At 38.9% G+C, this 15,177-nt stretch overlaps 1 protein-coding gene and 1 long non-coding RNA gene across 2 annotated transcripts; both read right to left on the reverse strand.

Annotated features, from left to right (window-relative positions):
- Nucleotides 1-791: 791 nt before the first annotated feature.
- Nucleotides 792-9,271, reverse strand: LOC136281699 (uncharacterized). Its single transcript, XR_010717909.1, has 3 exons — nt 8,953-9,271; nt 6,922-7,185; nt 792-1,914 (listed from the first exon to the last, which is right to left on the reverse strand). It is a non-coding gene; the product is annotated as an uncharacterized lncRNA (long non-coding RNA).
- A 510-nt stretch (nt 9,272-9,781) lies between these two features.
- Nucleotides 9,782-13,545, reverse strand: LOC131779868 (rho GTPase-activating protein gacV-like). Its single transcript, XM_066168908.1, has 2 exons — nt 13,452-13,545; nt 9,782-10,065 (listed from the first exon to the last, which is right to left on the reverse strand). The coding sequence occupies exons 1-2, from the start codon at nt 13,543-13,545 to the stop codon at nt 9,782-9,784; spliced, it is 378 nt and encodes a 125-aa protein (XP_066025005.1).
- Nucleotides 13,546-15,177: the final 1,632 nt, after the last annotated feature.

Below are 15,177 nucleotides of genomic sequence, written 5' to 3' on the forward strand. Positions count from 1 at the left end.
GCCCAGTCTTCCGCCGGATTAAGGTGTTCAAAGAGTCTAAGCCCGACTCACCGAGAGAGAGATTCGCATTATTGTGCAAACAACGAGCCAAAATGCAGCAATGGATATCTGCTTGACATCTACCCGTTTGTCCTCGTCTACCGAATAGGAAGCTATTTTTTTGCGTGAAACAGACGAAGGTGTTGGCGCTGAAGAATACAATTAAAGATCCCTATAGGTCAGCCGTGAGTGGAAAGAGGATTGAAGCAGAGAGACAAATGATAGAAATTGAGTCTTCGAGCCCTTACGTACTTTCGTCCTGCTTGAAAGTTTCACAGTACTTTTCGTTATTTCCAATTTCACAACAATGCGACGGCTTTTTCAACCGCCTTAATATCGGAAAAAAGAAATGTTATACGATGTCACGCAACCAGCGACAATCTCCCCCCCCCCTCTCATAAAAAGGAAAAGAAATATGAAATTTTTTTAAAAAACAACAACTCGTCAAGAGACTCCACGGTAAGCGAGGTCTATTTCCAAGTTCATATGACACGCGTCCTGCATACTGCTAAGATCATATGTCCCATTGTTTCTCTTGTATACCAATAAAACATTGTTTCAGTCCACAATATCAGATCTATTAGCGTTGCTGTAGATTTGAATTAAAATTAAGCTTCGTCAAAACTGTAAAGGTCAGGAGTTGCTAAAATTCACTTTAAAATTAAAATCGCATGATATATTGTGGTTCTTTCTCATTCTCTATTACTTATTTTGAATTATTTTTGACAAAAAATTGCATTCTCGCGCTCTCGTGGCTCCTCTCGAAAACCACAACCGATTTAAGGTCTCAATGGCCAATATATACTCACCTTTTCAGACCAGGTCGGCTCAAAAAACCATAACGGTAGTGGCATCATCGTCTACAGGGTGACACACCTCTTTCCACCCTCAAGAACCATATAAGAAATACTGACTGATTCATCCATTCAGTTATTCATTATTCAATTTAATCTGAAAAATTTCTTAAAGTAAAATTTCAAGTGGAGTGTTTAAGTTATTTAGACCACCAAATGGATTCAAAGGGAAAAGGCAACTTCATTTTGAAACCGTGAAAGAGAAACGAAACGAACCCCAACATCTTGAAGTTTCTGTTCCCAGTAACATATGAAAAATATCCTAGCCTTTGACAAACTTTGAACCGTTTTCATTGTCTAATTTTTTTTTTATTGTCCAATTATCCAAGCCCAATTTTAGGATTGATTATTAACTGTCTGGCTGGTGTGCACTGAAGAAAATAGTTCTCATGTAAGACGCAGTCGATAGTGGAGGCTATTCGCTCAGTTCAAGGCCCCGGATTCTTCCAACAAAGGCAACGTTGAACTACCTGAATTGTTACCTAAGGCCATAACTAAGTTAATCGATACCTACATAGACATCTTACAAATGCCTCTAAGTTCAAGCTCGGTTCTCAACTTGGACAACAGACTACCATATCCCCTGAACCCTTAGGTGACTGCACTCTTTGTTTCGTTTCCCTCATTTTTAAACCAGACTATCTTACCTTAAATACTGAAAGGATATTTCCCCATCTTCTTTCAAATTGAAAGCTTTCCTAAAAATACTCGAGATTTTCTTTGAAGTTGCTGCCTTGTTTCACGTATGATTTAAAGTCAGGATTAACTCTGCCAATTTGGCTCTTCGCACTCCTCGTCGGAAATGGCCAGTAAGTCACCCTCCTCATATGACACGCATACTACATCTTTGGCAACAATTTTCCACTCTCCTTGTGCTGACCTTGTTGAGGAAGCTCGTATTCGCTAAGGCGCTAATTTTTCACAATCGTTTCACGGTTTTGCCTTGAGCCATGAAGAAAGGAAGATAGCAATGGACACTGGCAGCAGCTGATCTCTCATCAGAAAGTAAATTATGATCGTCCTAAAAACAATTGTAAAACAGAGAAAATCACAATCCATCAATAAATAATCAAACCTCATGATAGGAAAATGTATTTACAGCTTAGAAGCACAAAAATATTTCCAAAACAACACCGTCATCCCAACAGACCATATCAAGTATGTTCCTAAGCCTTACTTTCTGTTGAAAATTAATTGCTATCACAACATTTCCTAAAACAAGACACAATAATATTTCATGGCACTATTTCCGCACAGCCTGTACTTCATTATGCATACTGTTTTAGATAAAGAAAATAATCGCAAAAGCAATAGATTGCCCTTGGGACAACGGATCTGTTTTAGAACGGATGAGGCTATATGGAAATCTTTCCAATTTCCCTTGACACATACCTGTTTCTGAAAATTTCTCTAAAAAAGAGCATTTAACACAGCACTTGAAATTCTTTCAACAATTTCATCCACGTTGGATGAGGCTATGTGAAAATGGAAGACCGCAAGTAACTATATGAAATGAACAGGTAGATGGTCCACGTGGCTACGTAATAAGACCAACTAAAGTAAGTAACCAGTTCTGTTAAATGACCATTTTTACACTCAAGATAATATAACAAACATCTATCAAGTAAGTGATTCGTAAATAACCTCTTTCATCCATAGGGCATTTATTGAATAAGCAGTGAAAATCTTTTGGTTATTCATAAAATAACCTTTTTTTCCAATTTAATCCTTTAGGTTATTTAGCAAGTAACCACATTTACGGTTTTCGTTACTTGTTGAAAAAACCAATTTTTCATTTTGCTTATTTAGCAAATAACCGAATTTATGCTTTTGGTTACTTGTTAAAAAATCAATTTCGCAATCTGGTTATTTGGCCATTGACCACATTTATTTTTTGGTTATTTGACTGATAACCAATTATGCATTTTGATTACTTACCCAATAAACGAACTTATGCTTTTGGTCATTTGTTTAATAACCAATTTTGCAATTTGGTCATTTAGCAAATAAATACATTTAGGTATTTGGTTATTTGTTAAATAAGCCATTTCCCAATTTGCTTAGGTTATTCACAAATAACCAATTTCGCATCTATAAACAAGAAAACTGAGAGAGACATTTGGTATCTAATATTTAACAACTGAAAAGTTAGTTGATTGGAAAATATACAAGGTTACTCCTCACTTTTGGCCGAGACTTTTGTGAAGGGAAAAGCTGGAAAATATGCAATCATTAGACATATTTGCATGGTACATAGGGTGACAAAATATTAAACTACGAGATCCAATGATATACATAAACTTATTTCTCAGGGCTTTTCAAAAAGGTTGTTTTCAAGTCAAATTGAGAATCAATAATTTAAATAGCTAAAGATTTGAAAGGAAACGGATTCCCTCTCACCTGAGACCGTACTGCTTGTTAAGGGAACGACTTAACAGAGAGTTTTGAAATATTAAGGCATAATTTTACATGTTGTAAAAGGAAACCTTTTTAGCTATCAATAATTAAATTTACCAGTTGATAACCACTTATATCATCAAAGGAAATTAGGCACGCCATTTTTAAAAGCTAAAAAGTTCGTTAATTTCAAAATAATAAGGCTGTCTCTCACTTGTGGACGTAACGTTTGTAAAGGGGACAGCTGGAAAAGGATTAAGCAATCAGTAGGCATGTTTAATAGGCACAAAGGATAACGAATTATCCTTGGAACATTACCAAGGTTTATCTAAATTTTTTTGGAAGAACAGTTTTCGCACGAAACCTTGTTAAATTTATTGCGCCGGAAGTCAGAGTAGCACTTCTGTAACCTCAGCGAATAAGCAAGTGAATTCCAGTCAGACATAAATGTGGGTCACAATTATCTACATTAACTCAGTCTATGCCGGTCCCAAACCTGGATGTGGAAGGAGGAGGGTTGGGCAAGAGGCTGACAACTAACTACACATCCTTGAAATAAGTGAAGCCTGATGTAGAAGAACAGGGAAAGGGAAACTAGTTTTAGGCCTCACCATACTTTATTTGGCAGAGAAGATGACTGGCACACGGAAGCAGTGGCCATGATCATGAGTAGCAATGTGGAAAAACACTCACTGAATGCCAGCAAACAAGACTAAGATTTAAAATATATTAAAGTTCACACGGCAACCAGGTGGACAATCAGACATAGTTTGATGCTACTCTGGTTTGCAGATTTAATGAATGTAACCGAAGAAGTTACAATTCATAGACCCAACGTTTCGACACTCCTGTCTAGTGCCTTCATCAGGGGTGATCTAAACACTGCAACAAGAGGTCCTTTTATATGATCGCTAATTAGCGGCCTTTTTTCTGATGAGGTGTTAATAGGCGTCAGTAAGCAAAACGCCATCGTCTCGATTTAAAGGAGCGTGGGCGGAGTTCATATGCCAAGCCTCCAAACAAAGGCGCTGGTGGTAACGCCGTTTAGTGGTGATAATTTTAGAATTATCCCACCCAATTGTATGGTTGGTTAGGCACGTATGCTCCGATAAAGCTGAATTTTCCTTTTTGCAAAGAAAAACCGCTTTTTGGTGCTCTTTTAACCGTGTACCAAACTGACGTTTGGTCTGTCCGATGTATTCGTTGTCACAGTAATTGCAAGGAATAGAATAAATGGCGTCGGTTCGTCGTTCTTTCGTGACAGGATCCTTAGGTTTGGCGAAAATATGCCCCAAAGTCTGAAAAGGTTTTTGAGCAACTTTAACGTTGTGGCTATTCAAAATTCTCTTGATGGGTTCCGTAACACCCTGTATGTAAGGAATAACAGCAAAACCAATCGCTGGTTCCCTTTCATCAAGAGCGTTACTATTTGTAACTGGTTTTTGGCAATTACGGAGAAAAGTTTTTGTATAGCCATTTGCTAAGATTGCTTGATGCTCGCTACAACTCAAAGTACACCAAACTGACAGCGAGGTATAGAAAAAGAAGACCCCCTACTATGAACACTGTGACCTGAACGACAGAAAAAGAGAAGACAACACAGGCAGAGACCCAGGATCGGGGTACACGATGTAAGAACAATGAATGACGATGGGGAAAGATTGGGTGACTTTTATGAAGACATCAAACCTAGAAGTAGCAGGCGCCTTTTCGCCGCAAGAAAACTCACAAGTTTACATGGACATCACCTAAAGAAGCCCTGAAAAGCCAAATTGATCATATCCTAATCAACGGAAAGTGAAAGAGCTCTTCACCTGACGTCAAGGACTACAGAGGAGCAGATGTCGTCAGTGTCCACACCCTAGTGATAAGAGTTTTTTCGAAAAAACTGCTTAAGACCAGAATGCAAATAGCAAGCTGACCTCAGTATCAGCAAAAGTCCAACGACACATTTCGCAACGATGGCGGGTCAGTGAAATACCAGAAGAGAAACGCCATCTGCAAGGAGAACCAGAAACTCACTAAGTAGGCGGAGCACTTTGACAGCGTCCTGAATCGACGTGAGCCATCGGAAATAGATGAAATCCCCGAGGCAGATGAATACTTGGACAAACCACTTACCCTGGAGAAGACGCGTAGAGGCACGAAGAGGACAGATCTCCGCTAAGCTAATATACATGCTGTAAAATTGTTAACAGAACATCATTTGCGCTTTTGTTAATAATAATTTAAGTTCTCGTGTCAAGAAACCCAAAATTGAAATCCAAGTATCTAAATTTAATTTTAAATTAGATGTACTTTGCCTTAAAAGAAAAGCACCAGTCTACTAGTTTCCACAGGTTTGTCAGCTAATTCATTACAATTCAAAAGTCTGCTTTGCTTGTAACTCTAGCATCCTTGTAACTCTTAGTCAAGAAAAACTCTTCACTGAATGTTGAATGAAAGCAGAGCTATGAAAAGAAATTTTATTTAATCATTACTACAAAGATTATTGTCACCATCTTAGATTGATAACTAGGATACTAACAAGTCAGCCAGTACTGGAAGAGAGGAATTGCGAGGCATTTTATACTCAAACATCAATAATTAGTAAATCACCACTCTATGGTGAACAGATTAGATAAAAGGGGTTTCTCGTCCTGATATGGTCACCAAACGTGCTTTGTAAATGCAACAGGATACTTACTTCTGATAAAAGCTTTGACTCCTATATTTTGAACTCAACTGCTCTCTATTATTAAAGGCTGAAGTCCAAACTTCACTCTGTAATGTTATTCCAATGCTCCTAATTAAACGATCATTATGCAAGGGCAGGAGCAAGGAGAAATAGTGTGACAAGCAAACGTGTCTCTCAGTAACGTACAACATGCAAATCAGTTTATTATAAAGAAAGTAGCGTCTCAAATTGTGACCAGCTTGTTGCCAAAGTCACTGAAAATGGACTGTTGGCCACGAGACTTTCAATACTAGTTTCCACTTTTATATATTTATTTATTTTTTGCTTTAACCATTTATACCCTCAACTGGTGATTTTTTTATGGGTTGAAGAAGGTTTTTAGCAAATAAATGTCATTCAAACTTTTTGTTTCGGTAGTTTGTTCCGGAAAAACATTTTTCGAACCCGAATGGCCACCAAATTGTTCCAATTAGCCCTTGTAGAAAGGCTTATACTTTATTAGAGTAGAGTCTTGTATGAGAAGATGTCTTGAGTATCCAGGCAGACCCCGGGAGAACAGGGGGCGGGAGAGGGCGGGAAGCGGGAGTAGAACTAAAGAAGGCGATAGTTTGTTGTTTATTACTGGGTATTATTCAGTCAATTCACGCCCACATGACAAAGCTGACTCTGAACTCTGTTAAAGCATGTGCATAAATGATGAAAAAAACTGTTTCACAGAGACAGACACCTTTATGCTTGGCACAAGGACAATCTAAACAAAAAATAATTGTATTTACATCTCAAAAGGAGAGAAAGCAAATACTTTTTCCTCTATATTGTGCTAATTCCACGCTATTCTGTTGTGCAACAGTTAAAAAATGAATCACAATACATTTGTGTCTGTCTAAAATCAAAGCATATTAACCAACTTACAAATGCATTGCTGTAATCAGATAAACAGGACAGACTACTTACATCTTATGTCAACGATGCTGACACTGGTGGCATTATCTCCATATCCATTACTAGCTTTACAACCGTATGATCCTACATCCTCCAACTTCACGCTAAGCAAATATAGCTGGTAACCTCTCACATTAAACCTATCCACAGGAACGCCATCTTTTGTCCAAGAAATCTTGAGAAGAGGGTCACCAGATGCATTGCAGGTCAAAGTATGGTTTTCTCTGGTGGCAAGTAAAGGCTTTGGTTCCGGTGGGTCAGTAATTTCTGGAGGGACTGTGAAATAACAATTTAAGATAAATACAGTGAATCTAGATTTTGTGACGTCGTCACAGTTATTACATAATACAATATGTTAATTACAATTATAATTGCCCCTCGAAGAAATTATGGATATTAAAAGAATGTTATTAAATAACAGGGAGGCAAAGATTATAGCAACTAAGAAAGCCTAAACGAATCACTTCATCGATTTCTTGAGTGAGAAACTTTACTCCTAGCTTGCAGTTTTTCTCCCTACCTAGGAGAGTGTATTGATACCAGTAAACTGTCAGGGGAAACCTAAAGACTGGGGTTGATCCTGTAACATCGACTGCCACCCTCTCCACCCTATGCCAATCGCTTTTCCTGCCTAGTCCTAAGAGAATGAATGTTTAGAAGCTCTATAACTTCCATTCTGAATTCAGTTTGCCATCGATTTTTGTTCTCTTGCCATTGATTTTGTGAACCTCTGAATATTAGATTTGCATATTTATATTTTTGCTGAGCAAAGCAGTCGTTAAGGTAAACTCATTTTAGAAAAAAAACCCAGGGGAACGGGTTCAAAGTATCTGATAAGATGTTATTCAAAGTTCTCTCCGGACGAAAACACCTTGACCCTTCACTCAGAACAGCGATGACCCCATGGATGATGAACAGTTCACTACAACAATTTAGGTTGCATGTATTCATGGCGGCAATGGTTTCCCTGGCAAGAAGCCGCATCAGCTTCCGTTATTGATTTTTTTACCGTCGGTTTCATGAAAAATTGCTCAATCATTTTTCGGTCGTTCTCTCCAAGATATACGAGTGTTTAAAAGAGATCATTTTGCAACGTCTTTGACTTTTTCCCGGATAGCAGCAGAATCCAGAAGTCACAGGCTCTCTTGTAAAGGAATGTAACCTTTATGTACAGATCTTTTGCATGTTTCTATATGTTTTATTGAATATCATAAAGAAGCTGTCCTTCCTAAAATGCCTCTACCTTTGCCTTCAATCAACATTTTATAAAACGCACGTGAGCGTTAGTTTTTTATTTTTTTAATACCTTTTGCTCCAGAAAGGCAGAGGAGCAACTGCAGAATACCCTGCCACTCATTTACATGCCATTGAATAAGAATAACGTTTATTGTGTTATTCCTCGATCTTTAAAGCGTCCCGACACATGTAAATGAGGTGGACCAAAGTGGCGGGGTATTCTGCAGTTAAGCCAAGGCAGATAATAGCCTTCAGGGTAAGTTTTATGCAAGAGAGAGAGAGAGCCCTAAAATTTATGAAAAATCACAGGTTCGACCGGAGCATAAGTTGTCTCCATATTGAATTTAAATTACCTCGAAACAAACACACAGGAACGAGACCAAACCAATTTGTGAATAGAAAGGTAAGTTTCTAGAGTAATTGTGTTGCTGCGTCGGTAGCGGATCTGTACAAGATAATGTGGTTTCTATCAACTATGTTGATAAATTGGTCACCGTAAAGAGACTCTTTATCTAACGTTTCGAGGGTTAGCTATTTGTCAGAGTGAATAACTTGTAGCATCAAAATCACGCTGAATGTTATCATGAAGTCTTTCTATGCGTGAATTGGTGCACGACGAAGAACATTTTTTGCACGCCTGAGCAATATTGATGACAAATAACACATTTACATATAGAAGGACTTGCAATTTTTTAATAAAAACCTCTCCTTTAAGGCAAACTGAGAGATGGCTGCTGATTTAAATACGCAAGAAATGCATCACAGGACAAAGAGTATTAAAGAAACTCATGAAAAAGCTTCACTTACCGACCACATTAATAGAGATTGCGTGTGTCTCTACCACTCTGGCACTAGAATCCAGCAGAAAGATAGAGTAGGTGTATTCCTCGTAGCTCTTTACTCTGTACTCTTCTTTAGTATTAGTGTTACATTAAGCAAAGTATCGAATTCACTTGTAGAGTTTGGATTGAACGCATTCCCATTCCTACTTAATGAAATTGGTTTAATTGTTTCACCAGTTTTCCGTAAAACAGAACGTAATAATCACGGTGCATCAGAATACCGCCACTCAAGTCGGTCGCTGTTTACTCCAAGCACCACAGTAGTAGGATCGGAAGGTTTTTTGCTGATTCTGAATGACTCTGAAGAAGGAAAACAGAAAACGTTAAACTAGATCTCAGCACATCACACGTAACTTCAGTAACTTCTTACTTCATGTGTCAGAATATTCAAGGATGTGTTTAGGCATGTTGAATTCTTCTAATAGCTTTATTTCAAATTGCGAACAAGACTAAAATCTCTCTAATCTGAACTCGATATACGTTACCTGACTTCGGAATTGCGCAAGAGAATAAAAGCGTTGCTAAAACCAGTCGTAAAACGTAAGTAAGAGAAAGATCCATTATCCTTTCACAAGCCAAAATTGATTCAAATATTTTTTACCAAATTCAGTTAAAGAAACATTCAAGGAACGTCTGTCACAACCTCGCTTCCAGGGTCCTCTTTCTTCCTCTCCCGAGTTACGGGAGTATGACCGGCCGTAACCACCCTGGTTACGGCTGGTCACATATCTCCAAAAATTTGGGATTCGCAAGCAAAATGGCGGCGAGTACGAACTAGACAGTATTTCAAGATTTCAAAAAAACATACTCGAGTTACCTTCGTCTTGCTCGTCTTGCTCGTCTTGCTCGTCTTGCTCGTCTTGCTCGTCTTGCTCGTCTTGCTCGTCTTGCTCGTCTTGCTCGTCTTGCTCGTCTTGCTCGTCTTGCTCGTCTTGCTCGTCTTGCTCGTCTTGCTCGTCTTGCTCGTCTTGCTCGTCTTGCTCGTCTTGCTCGTCTTGCTCGTCTTGCTCGTCTTGCTCGTCTTGCTCGTTTTGCTCGTCTTGCTCGTCTTGCTCGTCTTTCTCTGTTTGCCGCTTGTCTTCCACAAAAGGCTTAAAAAAGTAGGTTCAGCTCCGAATTGATCCCATGTCCTTCTTTTTCTGCGTTAACAAACATCCGCTCAATTTCCAACTGTCTTTGATCTTGTTCAGTCTGCACCGAGTGATCCACTTGGCACCTTCCATGAAAACGCCACAAAACACCAAAAATTGGATACTTATCATTGAAAAGATCCTTGGATTGTTTCCGATCGCATTGATAAAATTCATTCACTCACTCATTTGAATTCACATTGAATTCACATTGAACAAAGTTAGCCGTTCGCACTTTGTAGGCACTTCCAACGAAGAAACGCGTTAACGTTGTGCCGTGCAGATTTTCGGGCATTTGAAAAAACTAAAAAAAAAGAGTTAAATACAGAACGTTGTATCACAGTTCATTGCAGAAAACCTTTGATTGATAGATAGTTTATTTATCCACATAAGGCTCAAAGCATTCAACATACTCGTTTACAATGCGCTCGTGCAATTAAAAAATACTGAAAATAATGAAAATTACATAAGTGTAAAAGACTATAAACAATCATGTGCAGGGCACAGTAACAAATTCCTATTACGGTGCTTAACGATAAATAAACGGTACAAGGTTTAATTTGTCTATTATATTTCTAAAAGTATTCATATCACCAGCAATTCTAGCATTGCATGGTGAAGTTCTAATGTACGCATGTTGTAGTGTACGCATGTTAATTAATCTATGAATACTATCATACGAAGGGGACTTAGGTAAACCTAATGACGTTCTAAGAATAAAGTAATTTGCATCTTCTAATTTATCAGATAAAGATTCAGTTATTCCAATAAGTATTGAGCCACAATACTCAAGATGAGGAAGAATAAAAGCCTTATATAACTTAATCATTACATGCACTGGAATAAACGTCTAATTCTACGTAAAGGTTTGTCTTAGCATATGCCTTATTAAGCTGGGTTTTTAAACGCTCCTGAAAGGTCAGGTTCGAGTCCATGATGACTCCTAGTAACTTTAGAGAGTCTTTTATTTCCACAGGAGTATCGCTAGCCAAAGTTCGTACTTATAAGTGACAAGAGCTTGAGTTTTCACAGTGTTTATTGATAGATGGTTTACTGTAATCCATTCTTTAATAGCGTTAAGTTCCCTGTTAATGGTATAATTTAAAACCATAGACGAGTGATTGTGTAGTATTCAGTTGTATCATTAGCATATAAGCGGAGAGACATAGTGGAGATGAGATCGTTCAAGTCATTGATAAAAATATTGAATAGGAGGGGTCCAAGTAGAGATCCTTGAGGTACACCAGCTGTAACTGGTTTCCACTTAGGAAAAACGTTGTCGAGTCGAATTCTTTGGCGACGACCATGGAAATAGGACTTCATAAGATTAATGGCATCTGTGTCAAAACCCATAAGGTTTAAGCTTTGCAATAAGCAAACTATGGGAGGTGCTTTCGAAGGCCTTCCTGGGGTCGATGGCTATAGCAACAATACCCTTTCTATCATGAAGGCCTGCACGCCAGTCAACTGTGATTTTAACTAAAGCCATACACCAAGAGTCACCCTTCAAAAAGCCAGACAGGTTGGAAGAAAAATGTGGAGATATGGCAGTGTTCATCTGGTCAAACAAAACTTTTTCACATACTTTGGATATAACTGGAACGATATAAATGGGACCATAATATAATTTCTTATTCTCATCAGCTTTTTTATGGGGGGTATCACGTTGCTTGATTTCCATGCCACCGGATATGACTGGGTATTAATGAAGTGATTAATAAGACGCGTAATTCCACAGGAAAAAACTGGTGAGGACGACCTGATAATTAAGAAATTGCTTAGCGTGCTTATATCAAGTTATGGATGCACGCGGGAAGTTTGGAGAGCACGAAAAATGCGTAAGAGTAGCTAGAGGCGCAGCCGAGAGCAACTCTAGCTGTTTGAGTGCTCTCCAAACTTCCCAAGTGCATCCATAACTCGATATACGCACAGCCAAAAGCATGAGCAAATTCTTTTATAACCGAGCGACAACAAGGATCTGCGCGAAGAAGCCTCTTATTGTGATAGAGAGCAAAATTCTCACAACGCACTCAAAAAAAGGGTAAACAAACGTTCCTATTGGCTGGTCAAAAACACGCCACATTTTATACTTTGGTTTGGGTGAGGACATTTAAGCCAGTTAACCGATAACAGTGAATGAAAAGCACAAGATCTACGGGGAAAATGGAGAAAATCAAAGCCAAATGAACTCAAGTGACACTAAAAAATGTTTTAAAAGTCAAAGACCCGAAGTTATCAAGGGTTTCGATTGTTCAAAATAATGTTTACGCTGTCGTGCACGGTACAACTGGAGAAGACAGACTGCAGGAAACTTACAGTTTTCTCCTGGGCAACCACCACACCGTTATTTTGACGATAGGGCTGTAGCAGAAGACTTAGGTTGGCTGCGAACATTGCATTGCTCACGTCATCTTATTTACGCACGGGCGTGCGTAAATAAAGATTTTGTTCATAGCGGCTCAATAGGACTTGTATAGGGCAAGCACGCGCGCTATGTTATAATTTAAAGTTTTTAAGAATGATAGATTTAACTGCGGGGTTGTGAGGGTGAAATGTGAGAGTGAGTCGAATGCGGTCAGTGTTTTCCTTCTCAGCCATTTGTAGTTTGTAGTTAAATCTATCATTCTCAAAAACTTTAAAACGATTCAGAAACTGGCAATTTCATTCAAACGCGACAAAAACACAGGCAACTTTTTGGTCAGGAGTTCATTTCAAACCAACGACCATTCTGGAACTTTTAAATGCACTCGCTCACGTTGCAATACTTGTCCTTTCATTCATAACGTAGAGAGAATATTGGGACCCAAGAGATCCATTAAGATCACTGTTCACTTTATGTGTATCCCCGCCAATGTCATTTACTGCATAACTTGCACTTATTGCAATAAATTATACATTGGTGAAACAGGAAGACGACTAGGTGACCGATTCCGAGAACACCTTCGCGACGTAGAAAGAAATGACAAGGACGCATCCAAACTGGCCGCTAGACACTTTAATCTCTCTAATCGCTCTAAAACAACACCTCGCAGTTTGCGGCCTTTCCCTACATCTAGGCAGTACAGAAGGTCGCAAAACACTAGAACAAAAATTTTAACCTTCCAAATCGGCACTCTTAATCCCCACGGTATCCACGAGCGCTTTTCATTCAACTAATTTATTCTTGTTCTCTCGTCACCATATTCCTACCGATTCCATTTTCTGTATATAAACCCACACACAACCTACAATTCCTCCAATCGATCCGAAGAAGGGCTAACACTCGAAACGTCAGCCTTTCAACTCTTTACGGTGGCCAATCTACGTTTCAACTCAGTTGTTAACACCAAATTACCTGTTATATTCTCCCACCGACGCAGCACCACAGTTTCTTCAGAAACTCTACCCTCTTTATTCATTGGTGTCTTTTTGGGTTTCCGTCCTTCCATCTTATCCTGGTACATGTCCAAGTTGAAGTCTCCCTACTAGTAGCGTTTTATTGAAAAGGAACAAATTAAGGAATAAAATTCTGCTGGTCTCTTCAGTAACTGAAGAAAGAGATTTTAAGAAATCAGAAACCTTACATTTACCTGGAGAATGAACAAGAGACAAAGTTTCTTGATTCGGTTCTCACAGTATCATTACCAAAAGTATGCTTGTTAATGAGAGAAGCTTTGTGGTGCCAAGAATTTCCATGCTCGAGAGCAAACATAAGCCAACGAGCAATAATGAGAAGCAGAAGACCGGAGCGATGAAGAGGACGTCTGCACGCCACTGTTGGTGATAACGCATGTAAACTTGAACGATCTTTTCGAGAAAGTTCGAATTATTAAGAACCATGGATATTGAACGAATATTTTGAACTTTTGACGACTCAAAGTCCAGTTTTTATTGGAGGCCGATTTGACGCGTGTCAATCATCAACGGCCGTTTCGCTTGAATGGAAATTTAGGGCCCACGCGCTTCGCTCTTGGGACATAGATCCGAGCGGAAAAACTCGGTCAATAACTTACAGTTCGACCCTCGAACTCGGTTAGCAAGAGGTATATATAAGCTCATAAGCATAGCGACTTTAAGTGTACTCAGGAACGCATGCACCATTGTGAAAATGTACTCGCGATTTGTCGCGCAACCACCCTCTCCACGGCGTTCTTTATTCTGCATAAGTAGACCAATGACCAGTCGCAACTAGGGTACTTTCTCGGTGGTGAACGAGTTTGCTTCTCTGTTGTATTCTTTATGAATGGCATGATTGGGACAACGACGAGTGGAAACTTTTGATCGAGCTTAGTGTTTCGCCGGCTTATGGCGTTCTATAAGCCCGACTCATCACTAACTAAGAGGGACTGGAAATACCAGCACGACTCTAACTATGAACAACAATGCGTTAAACTCAATTCATCATAAGTTTAGTAGATTTTTTATTTATTTTGGCAGCAATCGCTTTCATAATCTTCCAAATGATTTAAGGTTTAATCTAAAGGCCTGTAATTTAAGAATTAGGTTGGCTAACTCTCTTAAACATGGGTTCCTGGCTCAAAACGGAAAATTCTAATATCGGTAGACAAGTACAAATTCTTAAGCAAAAAGAAGTAAATGCTCCTTTCTATCTCTAGTTTGCGAGTCTAGAATACTAATTAGGACCTTTATTAAGAAGACGACATCAGGCGGGCTCGAAATCGGCTCCTTCTGACAGGTTACGAAGTGTGCGCTCGGACGTCATTTGGTGGTTCCAATTTCGTAATCTATGAAAGTACTACGACTGAGCTTCTGAGATTCTTTGAATAAGGAAAATTTATGTTATCTGATGAAGAATATAAGAAAAGATATAAAATCCTGGGAAACCTCTCCTCTCTTCTCGTAATGCGTTTTTCGACCATCTGACTGATCATGAATGAGCATCGCACGCCGAGATTTTCACCATGTCCAACCACAAGTTGGCATATTGTAAGAGTTGAATTTTTTTCTCTGCTCATTATTCAGTCTGTGAGATATGCTCCGAAACAATTATTCACCTTAATGCCACTTATAATGATTGATATTGACCCTCAGCTCGGCGAATAATTGCCAATAAACTTTAC

Source organism: Pocillopora verrucosa, chromosome 6 (genome assembly GCF_036669915.1).
Source record: "Pocillopora verrucosa isolate sample1 chromosome 6, ASM3666991v2, whole genome shotgun sequence".
Classification (NCBI taxonomy): Eukaryota; Metazoa; Cnidaria; class Anthozoa; order Scleractinia; family Pocilloporidae; genus Pocillopora; species Pocillopora verrucosa.

Bases quoted from the DNA above. Each gene is read 5' to 3' on its own strand.
- LOC131779868 (XM_066168908.1), bottom strand. From the start codon at position 13,545: ATGGAAGGACGGAAACCCAAAAAGACACCAATGAATAAAGAGGGTAGA. The intron at 10,066-13,451 runs GTAATTTGGTGT...CTTTTGTGGAAG, and splicing joins TCGGTGGGAGAATATAACAG to ACAAGCGGCAAACAGAGAAA.